At 45.9% G+C, this 12443-nt stretch overlaps 1 protein-coding gene across 2 annotated transcripts in view; it reads left to right on the top strand.

Moving 5' to 3' along the window:
* LOC135054518 (oocyte zinc finger protein XlCOF22-like) overlaps positions 1-10886 on the top strand; it is a 64899-nt gene extending 54013 nt beyond the window's left edge. For both annotated transcript variants that reach the window (XM_063957646.1, XM_063957647.1), the window contains exon 7: positions 6967-10886. In XM_063957646.1, coding sequence (XP_063813716.1) covers positions 6967-8405 — 1439 coding nt within the window. In that variant the 3' untranslated portion in view covers positions 8406-10886. The remainder of the gene's footprint in view (positions 1-6966) is intronic.
* The last annotated feature ends 1557 nt before the right edge of the window (positions 10887-12443 follow it).

The raw sequence follows: 12443 nt of genomic DNA, 5'->3' as shown, positions 1-12443 counted from the left end.
CTCTGGTGTATCTCATACATCAAGAGCCTTCAGCCCCTATTATTCTCCTGCTCTCCCCCTCACATCATGTCACTGTGTGTTACCAGCCCAGAGATCTGACCAGTCTCCTCCCCACACTCTCTGGTGTATCTCGTACATCAGGAGCCATCAGCCCCTATTATACTGCTCCTCTCCCCCTCACATCATGTCACTGTGTGTTACCAGCCCAGAGATCTGACCAGTCTCCTCCCCACACTCTCTGGTGTATCTCGTACGTCAGGAGCCATCAGCCCCTATTATACTGCTCCTCTCCCCCTCACATCATGTCACTGTGTGTTACCAGCCCAGAGATCTGACCAGTCTCCTCCCCACACTCTCTGGTATATCTCGTACATCAGGAGCCATCAGCCACTATTATACTCCTGCTCCCCCCTCACATCATGTCACTGTGTGTTACCAGCCCAGAGATCTGACCAGTCTCCTCCCCACACTCTCTGGTGTATCTCGTACATCAGGAGACATCAGCCCCTATTATACTCTTGCTCTCCCCCTCACATCATATCTCTGTGTGTTACCAGCCCAGAGATCTGACCAGTCTCCTCCCCACACTCTCTGGTGTATCTCATACATCAGGAGCCATCAGCCCCTATTATACTCCTGCTCTCCCCCTCACATCATGTCACTGTGTGTTACCAGCCCAGAGATCTGACCAGTCTCCTCCGCGCACTCTCTGTTGTATCTCATACATGAGCAGCTATCAGCCCCTATTATACTCCTGCTCACCCCCTCACATCTTGTCACCATGTGATACCAGCCCAGGGATCTGAGCAGTCTCCTTCAAACACTCTCTGATGTATCTCATACATGAGCAGCTATCACCCTCTATTATTCTCCTGCTCTCCACCTCACATCATGTCACTGTGTGTTACCAGCCCAGAGATCTGACCAGTCTCTTCCCCACACTCTAGGTTGTATATCATACATGAGCAGCCATCAGCCCCTATTATACTCCTGCTCTCCCTCTCACATCATGTCACTGTGTGTTACCAGCCCAGAGATCTGACCAGTCTCTTCCCCACACTCTCTGGTGTATCTCATACATCTGGAGCCATCAGCCCCTATTGCAAAGTGGACCTACATAGTACTAAGCAGGCGTCTTAATTATTCTGGCACATGAGTATATTTTACAGCTTCAAGTGTCAGATGCTGAATTATACACTGTACTTTGAAAAATCTTCAATTTATAAGTTTGATGTTTATATGGTGACATTTCACAATATATTGATCATAAAATGTTTCTCTGACGTCCTAAGTGGATGCTGGGACTCCGTAAGGACCATGGGGAATAGCGGCTCCGCAGGAGACTGGGCACAACTAAAGAAAGCTTTAGGACTACCTGGTGTGCACTGGCTCCTCCCACTATGACCCTCCTCCAGACCTCAGTTAGAATCTTGTGCCCGGCTGAGCTGGATGCACACTAGGGGCTCTCCTGAGCTTCTAGAAAGAAAGTATATTTTAGGTTTTTTTATTTTACAGTGAGATCTGCTGGCAACAGACTCACTGCAGCGAGGGACTAAGGGGAGAAGAAGCGAACCTACCTGCTTGCAGCTAGCTTGGGCTTCTTAGGCTACTGGACACCATTAGCTCCAGAGGGATCGAACACAGGACCCGACCTCGATCGTTCGGTCCTGGAGCCGCGCCGCCGTCCCCCTTACAGAGCCAGAAGCAAGAAGTGGTCTGGAAAATCGGCGGCAGAAGACCTCGGTCTTCAACAAGGTAGCGCACAGCACTGCAGCTGTGCGCCATTGCTCCTCATGCACACCTCACACTCCGGTCACTGATGGGTGCAGGGCGCAGGGGGGGGGGGCGCCCTGAGCAGCAATATAAACACCTTGGCTGGCAAATCATCACAATATATAGTCCCAGAGGCTATATATGTGATAAATTACCCCTGCCAGAATTCCTGAAAAAAGCGGGAGAAGTCCGCCGAAAAAGGGGTGGGGCTATCTCCCTCAGCACACTGGCGCCATTTTTCCCTCACAGCTCCGCTGGAAGGATCGCTCCCAGGCTCTCCCCTGCAGTATCAAAGCTACAAAGGGTAAAAAAGAGAGGGGGGGCACTAAATTTAGGCGCAGTATAAGTTATATAGCAGCTATAAGGGGAAATAATTCAGTTAATCCCTGTATTATTATAGCGCTCTGGTGTGTGCTGGCATACTCTCTCTCTCTGTCTCCCCAAAGGGCTTTGTGGGGTTCTGTCCTCAGTCAGAGCATTCCCTGTGTGTGTGCGGTGTGTCGGTACGACTGTGTCGACATGTTTGATGAGGAGGCTTATGTGGAGGCGGAGCAGATGCCGATAAATGTGATGTCACCCCCTGCGGGGCAGACACCTGAGTGGATGGACTTGTGGAAGGAATTACGTGAAAGTGTGAACTCCTTGCATAAAAAGTTTGATGACATACCAAATGTGGGACAGCCGGCTTCTCAGCTCGTGCCTGCCCAAGCGTCTCAAAGGCCATCAGGGGCTCTAAAACGCCCGCTACCTCAGATGGCAGACACAGATGTCGACACGGATACTGATACCAGTGTCGACGACGAGGAGACTAATGTAATGTCCAATAGGGCCACACGTTACATGATTGAGGCAATGAAAAATGTGTTGCACATTTCTGATCTTACCCCAGGTACCACAAAAAAGGGTATTATGTTTGGGGAGAAAAAACTACCAGTGGTTTTTCCCCCATCTGAAGAATTAAATGAAGTGTGTGAAGAAGCGTGGGCTTCCCCCGATAAGAAACTGTTAATTTCTAAAAGATTACTAATGGCGTACCCTTTCCCGCCGGAGGATAGGTCACGTTGGGAAACACCCCCTAGGGTGAATAAAGCGCTCACACGCTTGTCAAAGAAGGTGGCACTACCGTCTCCGGATACGGCCGCCCTAAAGGAACCTGCTGATAGAAAGCAGGAGGCTATACTGAAGTCTGTATATACACACTCAGGCATAATACTGAGACCAGCTATTGCTTCGGCATGGATGTGCAGTGCTGCAGCTGCGTGATCAGATTCCCTGTCGGAAAATATTGATACCCTAGATAGGGACACTATATTGCTAACAATAGAGCATATAAAAGACGCAGTCTTATACATGAGAGATGCACAGAGGGATATTTGCCGGCTGGCATCTAAAGTAAGTGCAATGTCCATTTCTGCCAGGAGAGGGCTATGGACTCGGCAGTGGACAGGGGATGCAGATTCTAAAAGGCACATGGAAGTTTTGCCTTACAAGGGTGATGAGTTATTTGGGGACGGTCTCTCGGACCTAGTTTCCACAGCAACAGCTGGGAAGTCAGCATTTTTACCCCATGTTCCCTCACAGCCAAAGAAAGCACCGTATTATCAGGTACAGTCCTTTCGGCCCCAGAAAAGCAAGCGGGGAAAAGGCACGTCCTTTCTGCCCAGAGGCAAAGGTAGGGGGAAAAAGCTAAAGCATACAGCCAGTTCCCAGGAGCAAAAGTCCTCCCCCGCTTCCTCCAAGGCCGCCGCATGACGGTGGGGCTCCACAGGCGGAGCCAGGTACGGTGGGGGCCTGACTCAAAAACTTCAGCAATCAGTGGGCTCGCTCACAGGTGGATCCCTGGATTCTACAAGTAGTATCTCAGGGGTACAAGCTGGAATTCGAGTCGTCGTCCCCCGCCGTTTCCTCAAATCTGCCTTACCAACAACTCCCTCAGGCAGGGAGGCTGTGCTAGAGGCAATTCACAAGCTGTTTTCTCAGCAGGTGATAGTCAAGGTGCCCCTCCTTCAACAAGGACGGGGTTACTATTCCACAATGTGTGTGGTACCGAAACCGGACGGTTCGGTAAGACCCATTTTAAATTTGAAATCCTTGAACACATATATAAAAAAATTCAAGTTCAAGATGGAATCGCTCAGGGCGGTTATTGCAAGCCTGGACGAGGGGGATTACATGGTATCTCTGGACATCAAGGATGCTTACCTGCATGTCCCCATTTACCATCCTCACCAGGAGTACCTCAGATTTGTGGTACAGGATTGTCATTACCAATTCCAGACGTTGCCGTTTGGTCTGTCCACGGCACCGAGGGTATTTACCAAGGTAATGGCCGAAATGATGATACTCCTTCGAAAGAAGGGAGTTTTAATAATCCCGTACTTGGAAGATCTCCTAATAAAGGCGAGGTCCAGGGAGCAGTTGTTGGTCGGGGTAGCACTATCTCAGGAGGTGCTACAACAGCACGGTTGGATTCTCAATATTCCAAAGTCACAGCTGGTCCCTACGACGCGTCTACTGTTCCTGGGGATGGTTCTGGACACAGACCAGAAAAAGTGTTTCTCCCGGAGGAGAAAGCCAAGGAGCTGTCATCTCTAGTCAGACGCCTCCTAAAACCAAAACAGGTCTCGGTGCATCACTGCACGCGAGTCCTGGGAAAAATGGTAGCTTCCTACGAAGCAATTCCATTCGGCAGGTTCCATGCAAGAACTTTTCAGTGGGACCTGTTGGACAAATGGTCCGGATCGCATCTTCAGATGCATCGGCTGCTAACCCTGTCTACAAGGACCAGGGTTTCTCTGCTATGGTGGCTGCAGAGTGCTCATCTTCAGGAGGGCCGCAGATTCGGCATACAGGACTGGGTCCTGGTGACCACGGATGCCAGCCTTCGAGGCTGGTGGGCAGTCACACAGGGAAGAAACTTCCAAGGACTTTGGTCAAGTCAGGAGACTTCCCTACACATAAATATTCTGGAACTGAGGGCCATTTACAATGCCCTAAGTCAGGCAAGACACCTGCTTCAAAACCAGCCGGTACTGATCCAGTCAGACAACATCACGGCAGTCGCCCATGTAAACTGACAGGGCGGCACAAGAAGCAGGATGGCGATGGCAGAAGACACAAGGATTCTCAGATGGGCGGAAAATCACGTGTTAGCACTGTCAGCAGTGTTCATTCCGGGAGTGGACAATTGGAAAGCAGACTTCCTCAGCAGACACGACCTCCACCCGGGAGAGTGGGGACTTCATCCAGAAGTCTTCCAACTGATTGTAAATCATTGGGAAAGGCCACAGGTGGACATGATGGCGCCCCGCCTAAACAAAAAGCTAGAAAGATATTGCGCCAGGTCGAGAGACCCTCAGGCAATAGCTGTGGACGCTCTAGTGACACCGTGGGTGTACGAGTCGGTTTATGTGTTCCCTCCTCTTCCTCTCATACCCAAGGTACTGAGGATAATAAGGAGAAGAAGAGTAAGAACTATACTCATTGTTCCGGATTGGCCAAGAAGGGCTTGGTACCCGGAACTTCAAGAAATGATTGCAGAGGACCCATGGCCTCTGCCGCTCAGACTGGACCTGCTGCAGCAGGGGCCCTGTCTGTTCCAAGACTTACCGCGGCTGCGTTTGACGGCATGGCGGTTGAACGCCGGATCCTGAAGGAAAAGGGCATTCCGGAGGAAGTCATTCCTACGCTGATTAAAGCTAGGAAAGAAGTGACCGCAAACCATTATCACCGCATTTGGCGAAAATATGTTGCGTGGTGTGAGGCCAGGAAGGCCCCAACGGAGTAATTTCAGCTGGGTCGATTTCTGCACTTCCTACAGTCAGGGGTGACTATGGGCCTAAAATTGGGTTCCATTAAGGTCCAGATTTCGGCTCTGTCGATTTTCTTCCAGAAAGAACTGGCTTCACTGCCTGAAGTTCAGACATTTTTTAAGGGAGTGCTGCATATTCGGCCCCCTTTTGTGCCTCCAGTGGCACCTTGGGATCTCAACGTGGTATTGGGTTTCCTAAAATTACATTGGTTTGAGCCACTTAAAACCGTGGATTTAAAATATCTCACGTGGAAAGTGGTCATGCTATTGGCCTTGGCTTCGGTCAGGCGTGTGTCAGAATTGGCGTCTTTGTCGTGTAAAAGCCCTTATCTGATTTTCCATATGGATAGGGCAGAATTGAGGACTCGTCCCCAATTTCTCCCTAAGGTGGTATCTGCTTTTCACTTGAACCAACCTATTGTAGTGCCTGCAGCTACTAGGGACTTGGAGGATTTCAAGTTACTGGACGTAGTCAGGGCCTTGAAAATTTATGTTTCCAGGGTGGCTGGAGTTAGGAAAACTGACTCGCTATTTATCCTGTATGCACCCAACAAGCTGGGTGCTCCTGCTTCTAAGCAGTCTATTGCTCGCTGGATCTGTAGCACAATTCAGCTTGCGCATTCTGCGGCTGGACTGCCGCATCCTAAATCTGTAAAAGCCCATTCCACAAGGAAGGTGGGCTCTTCTTGGGCGGCTGCCCGAGGGGTCTCGGCTTTACAACTTTGCCGAGCTGCTACTTGGTCAGGGTCTAACACTTTTGCTAAATTCTACAAATTTGATACCCTGGCTGAGGAGGACCTGGAGTTTGCTCATTCGGTGCTGCAGAGTCATCCGCACTCTCCCGCCCGTTTGGGAGCTTTGGTATAATCCCCATGGTCCTTACGGAGTCCCAGCATCCACTTAGGACGTCAGAGAAAATAAGATTTTACTCACCGGTAAATCTATTTCTCGTATTCCGTAGTGGATGCTGGGCTCCTATCCCAAGTGCGGATTGTCTGCAATACTTGTATATAGTTATTGTTAACTAAAGGGTTATTGTTGAGCCATCTGTTGAGAGGCTCAGTTATGTTTTCATACTGTTAACTGGGTATAGTATCACGAGTTGTACGGTGTGATTGGTCTGGCTGGTATGAGTCTTACCCGGGATTCAAAATCCTTCCTTATTGTGTCAGCTCTTCCGGGCACAGTATCCTAACTGAGGTCTGGAGGAGGGTCATAGTGGGAGGAGCCAGTGCACACCAGGTAGTCCTAAAGCTTTCTTTAGTTGTGCCCAGTCTCCTGCGGAGCCGCTATTCCCCATGGTCCTTACGGAGTCCCAGCATCCACTACAGACTACGAGAAATAGATTTACCGGTGAGTAGAATCTTATTTTTTCCCAACAGATGGAAGTAACAGAGGGAATATCTCGGAGGGAAATCTAATTTCATCTTCGGAGTGTAAAATAGAATATGTGATTACACGAGATTCTCCTGGAGAAAACCCTACTGCCCTACTTATACCTCCAGTACCTCACTGTGTGGATGTGTCATCCGGATCTGCTAATCATGGGGAATTATCTTCTGATAACTCTGATATTGGTGCATCTGTTTCAGGTCTTACAGTACACAAAATATTTCCGTGTTCTATAGGAGCTAAATGTTTTACAAAGAACAGACATCTTATTACCCATCAGCCAGCTAAGGCAAATGTAAGGTCATTTCCATGTTCTTTCTGTGGAAAATGTTTTACACGGATATCAGCTCTTATTATACATGAGAGAATACATACAGGTGAGAAGCCATTTCCATGTGCTGAGTGTGGGAAATGTTTTACACACAAATCACGTCTTGTTACACATCAGAGAAGTCACACAGGTGAAAAGCCATTTTCATGCTCTGAGTGTGGGAAATGTTTTACACAGACATCAAGTCTTGTTCAACATCAGAGAAGTCACACAGGTGAGAAGCCATTTCCATGCTCTGAGTGCGGGAAATGTTTTACACAGAAGTCATCTCTTGTTATTCATCAGAGAATACATAGAGGAGAGAGGCCATTTCCATGTGCTGAATGTGGGAAATGTTTTACACGGAAATCAGTTCTTATTATACACAAGAAAATACATATAGATGAGAAGCCATTTTCATGTTCTGAGTGTGGGAAATGTTTTACAGAGAAATCAGATCTTGATAAACATTGGAGAAGTCACACAGGTAAGCCATTTTCCTGTCCTGAATGTGGGAAATGTTTAACACGGAAATCGGCTCTTATTATACATGAACGAATACATAGAGATGAGAAGCCCTTTTCCTGTTCTGAGTGTGGGAAATCTTTTACACACAAGGCATATCTTGTTACACATCAGAGAAGTCACACAGGTGAGAAGCCATTTCCATGTGCCGAGTGTGGAAAATGTTTTACACGGAAATCAGCTCTTATTATACACGAGAGAAGTCACACAGGTGAGAAGCCGTTTCCATGTGCTGAATGTGGGAGATGTTTTATACATAAATCACATCTTATTACTCATCAGAGAAGTCACACAGGTGAGAAACCATTTCCATGTGCTGAGTGTGGGAATTGTTTTACACGGAAATCATCTCTTATTATACATAAGAGAATACATACAGGTGAGAAACCATTTCCATGTGCTGAGTGCGGGAAATGTTTTACACATAAATCACATCTCGTTATACATCAGAGAAGTCACACAGGTGAGAAACCATTCCCATGTGCTGAGTGTGGCAAATGTTTTACACGGAAATCATCTCTTGTTATCCATGAGAGAAGTCACGCATGTGAGAAGCCATTTCCATGTGCTGAGTGGGAAATGTTTTACACATAAATCACATCTTGTCAGACATCAGAGAAGTCACACAGGTGAAAAGCCATTTCCATGTTCTGACTGTGGGAAATGTTTTAGAGCTAAACCATCTGTTGTTAAACATCAGAAGCTTCACACAGCTAAGAATGTGTAACATGGCGTAAGTAAAGCTTGATAAAACAATACTTTATTTAGACAGGTAAAAATGTGCATGTTATTTATCTTAGAAATCTCGGTTTGTATTATCTTTTTTATCCATCCATGGGGGACGGGGGGGACTGGATTTTCATAACGTATAGGGGTGTGATTCAGAGATGCAATATTCTACATCCACTGTAGTGCCCGTTGACGGAGTCATGGGTGCAATAATGCTACTTTCAGCCTTCCCCTTGTGCACTAGCATGTCCTGGATAATGCCAGCCCTGAGATGTCCATTTTCTGTGACCCTGTATTCAGTAGCACCACAGATAATTCTATGGCAGGCGGTGCTTCTATCTGCTCATGGGGCCTGATTCAGGTTTGTTAGCAAAGCAAAGCAGCACACTAATTGGCAAAACCATGCTGCACTGCAGGTGGGGCAGATGTAACATGTGCAGAGAGAGTTAGATTTGGGTGGGGTGTGTGCAAATAGAAATTAAATTGCAGTGTGAAAATAAAGCTGTCCAGCGTGTGGGCTACATGCAAAAGCAGCTGGTATTTACCCTGCACAGAAAGACTATAACCCACCCAAATCTGAATCTCTCTGCACATGTTACATCAGCCCCACCTGCAGTGCAACACGGTAATGCCCAGTTGTGTAATTTTTATTTGCTTTACATACAAACCTGAATCTCTCTCTTTCCCAACTAGGTCAAAGTCGCATATGTCTGGCTTTAACCCAGTTACCCATGTTTGGCTTCCCCAAGATGCAGTCACCATGTCAACAGTGACTATGTCAGTATTCATAATGTTGACACCAAAAAGGTTGACATTTTAAAAACCGCTGGAAATTGAAGATTTCACAGATCCTTGATAAATAAGCCATTCTGTTGGTGCTTATCTTGTATCTCTACGTTTGTACCCTGAGGAAGTGCTCTTAGGTCAGTCTGTTATCTTAGCTAGGATCCTATTGTACCATTGATAATGATGATAAAAGAACATGTGATCCAGCACTTGGGTAACTAACATAGAGATGCTTCCATGAAACCTTCTGAAGAAGCCACCGATCACATATAGAAGAAAGGAAACGCGTCAATCTAATACCTGCTGGTACGTCTTCTTACATATGGGCTGCACTGTTGGAACTCTTCGCTCTGGAGAAGGCTGCATGGTTGGGATCAGCACCAGCGGCCGGTAGGTGGACTGAAGCCTTACCCATCTGAAGAGAGAAGCTTAAGAGTTGGTAAAGATAGCTAAGTATACTATTACCTGGCCAGGAATAGACTAAGAAATAGGTAATTATACCACATATCAACCTCTACTAACAAACATTGGCATTACATTAACTTTGTAGCTATAAATACTAATCCAAGTGACCGTGGTCTCTATTCTGTTGCCTCTGGAGCTTATATTGTTGCCATACTGGCCTATGATTGCTAATAACAATTGCTTTATATGCTAATTGTATGTCATCTTACATGGAAACATCTTTATATTAGTTACCCAAAGGCTGGATCACATGGGGATCACTGGATGTGCGGGATGCCCGGTTGATATCAGACATGGTTTTGCCTTGTAAGTAATTGACCCTTCGGCAATCTCAGACTCCATTACACCCCGCTGATAGTGTGCTTTATCTGCAATAGAAGTATTAGTGTGTATCAATATATTTGTCATTCCTGTTGCTCTTTTAAGTCTTATAATACATTGGATGTGTATATTACCGGCTGGTACTTATGTAATATTGTTTTATATTGTGTAACATTAACATATCTGAATGCGAATACCTTCTTCCACCAGGGCTATCATGTTTCGAGACCATCTGGCGATTACTATTCCCAGTAAGATATCTAGGGCACGGCTGTGGACTTATGACCTACTCTCCGTGTGAGGTATGATCTCGCTGGTCATATCACATACAGGTATTCAGGGGGAGTCCACTAATTCCCCTTTCAGACATGTGACCCAGGAATTTGCTGGGTCTAGCAGCCATCAAATTCCCAGGTCTCCACTCCATGACCCTGGTCGGGCACCCAGGACTTAGTCCTGGGTTGTGTCCTTTAAAACATGCAGAGATCCCAGATTGATGCGCGTTCACGTGCTTAATCCCAGGATTTAGCTGGGGTGTAGAAGAGAGGCCGTGACCTGTCTAAAGTTATCGGCAGAAGAGGGAAGCTGGACCAGAAGGTGTGTAACAACCATAGAGCCACAAAAGAGGCTGCTACAGGGACCATTCTTCATGGACAGGAATATAAAAGAGCCAGTAATACTGTTAGGCTTCATATGTGTTTGCTCAATGTTAGTGTAATCTATGGTTATTTAATGTATTGTAACGGTTTTTATTAACCTCAATGTGTATAATAAATGTGGTTTATAGCTAATCTGTGTTGGTGTGTATTATTTATGCAATGCTGGATAGCCGGTAACTTACCTCTATGTCATTAATGAGCAACCGGTGACAATTAAAGTCTAACGCATCTCCTGTTACCAGCACAATTGGGTCCATTTGCAGTTGTCTCCCCCAGTTATCAGGACCAGGGTTTCCACCTTCACATTTCCAGAACTGTTCTCCTGGTCATCCCCAATCAAAATGTGCACAATATATACATTATACAAAAACCAGGGGTGGGGAACCTTTGGCCCCCCAGTTGTTGAACTACACCTACCAGCATGTCCTGCTGCAGTTTTGCTATTTGGCCATGCTAAACCTGTTGCATGGCATACTGGGATGTGTAGCTAAACAACAGCTGGAGGGCCAAAGCTTCCCCATCACTGAAAAAATGGCGACACATTTTTACCTGGTATCAAGTAGCAATATTCCCTATTATCTGTCAATAAAGGAAAGAAACATGGACAACTACAAGGAACCACTATACCTGAGTGTTAGAGGTGGGTTAAGTTCGAGGAGACCCAGATGGGTGGATTCCCAGAAAAGTACTTCAACAATTAACTTGAATATATAAATATTAATTTTTTGTATACTTAGGTAAAGTTATTGACCAATTCAGCAGATGTTCAATACAGCAATCACATCAGCATACTCAGGAGCCTTGCCCTCTGCATCTAGAGGCTGAGTTATATTCAGATCATCCTGGCACTTCTGAAGTCAGTGATTCATCCAGGCAGATCACGGCTGATTTAACATTGACAATTTCTATCTTTCATAGGATAAGAAAAAAGGATTAGGTGACTGGTGGGACATTGTAGATGAGCTGTATATAAACAGTACATAAATGGTGACAAAATTATTAAAATTCAAATAACAGTAAAAAAAACAATGTAACAATTTATCAATGTAACAAATATACAGATTGACTTTTAAAAATATACAATACCTTGAGTTTAATACAAACACAAATACATGGGGGTACAGAAAGAGAAACAAAAAAGGAGGGAAAAGGTAACCAGGGGTTTTACATAAAGATCAAGGCCCATACATATAAAATACAACATTGTAAGTGGACAATATTAAAAGTCAATTATCAACAAACTTGCGTACTTATAGACACTAGACTTCTGCCTCAGGAGAGTATAAAACATTAAGATCTACTGGAGCACTACCCATAGCAGAGGGCTCTTGTTCCTCTTGCTATTCTCCCCACCTTTAACACTTCATGTGCATAGAAGTTGCAGTTGAAGAGTATATGCACCCCACTGTCTCAAATATGAAATGCTTGTGGATTTTATTCTCAGTGGTGGTTAGGCTAGGTACTGAGGCGGTTCTCCAGTACTGGCCAATAGAAGCCTTGGCAGCAACCAAAATATGACCCAATAAATATATATCTCCTTGAGACAAATCTCTGGGGTAAAAATGAAGTAGTGCAATATTAGGATCCATCGGGATAGTCACTCCCAAAATTTGACCAAACATAGAGAAGGCCCCAGTCCAAAGCGGTTTGAGTACGGGACATGACCAGAAAA

Source organism: Pseudophryne corroboree, chromosome 3 (genome assembly GCF_028390025.1).
Source record: "Pseudophryne corroboree isolate aPseCor3 chromosome 3, aPseCor3.hap2, whole genome shotgun sequence".
In the NCBI taxonomy this organism is placed as follows: Eukaryota; Metazoa; Chordata; class Amphibia; order Anura; family Myobatrachidae; genus Pseudophryne; species Pseudophryne corroboree.
This window is presented reverse-complemented; position numbering and strand designations above follow the sequence as displayed.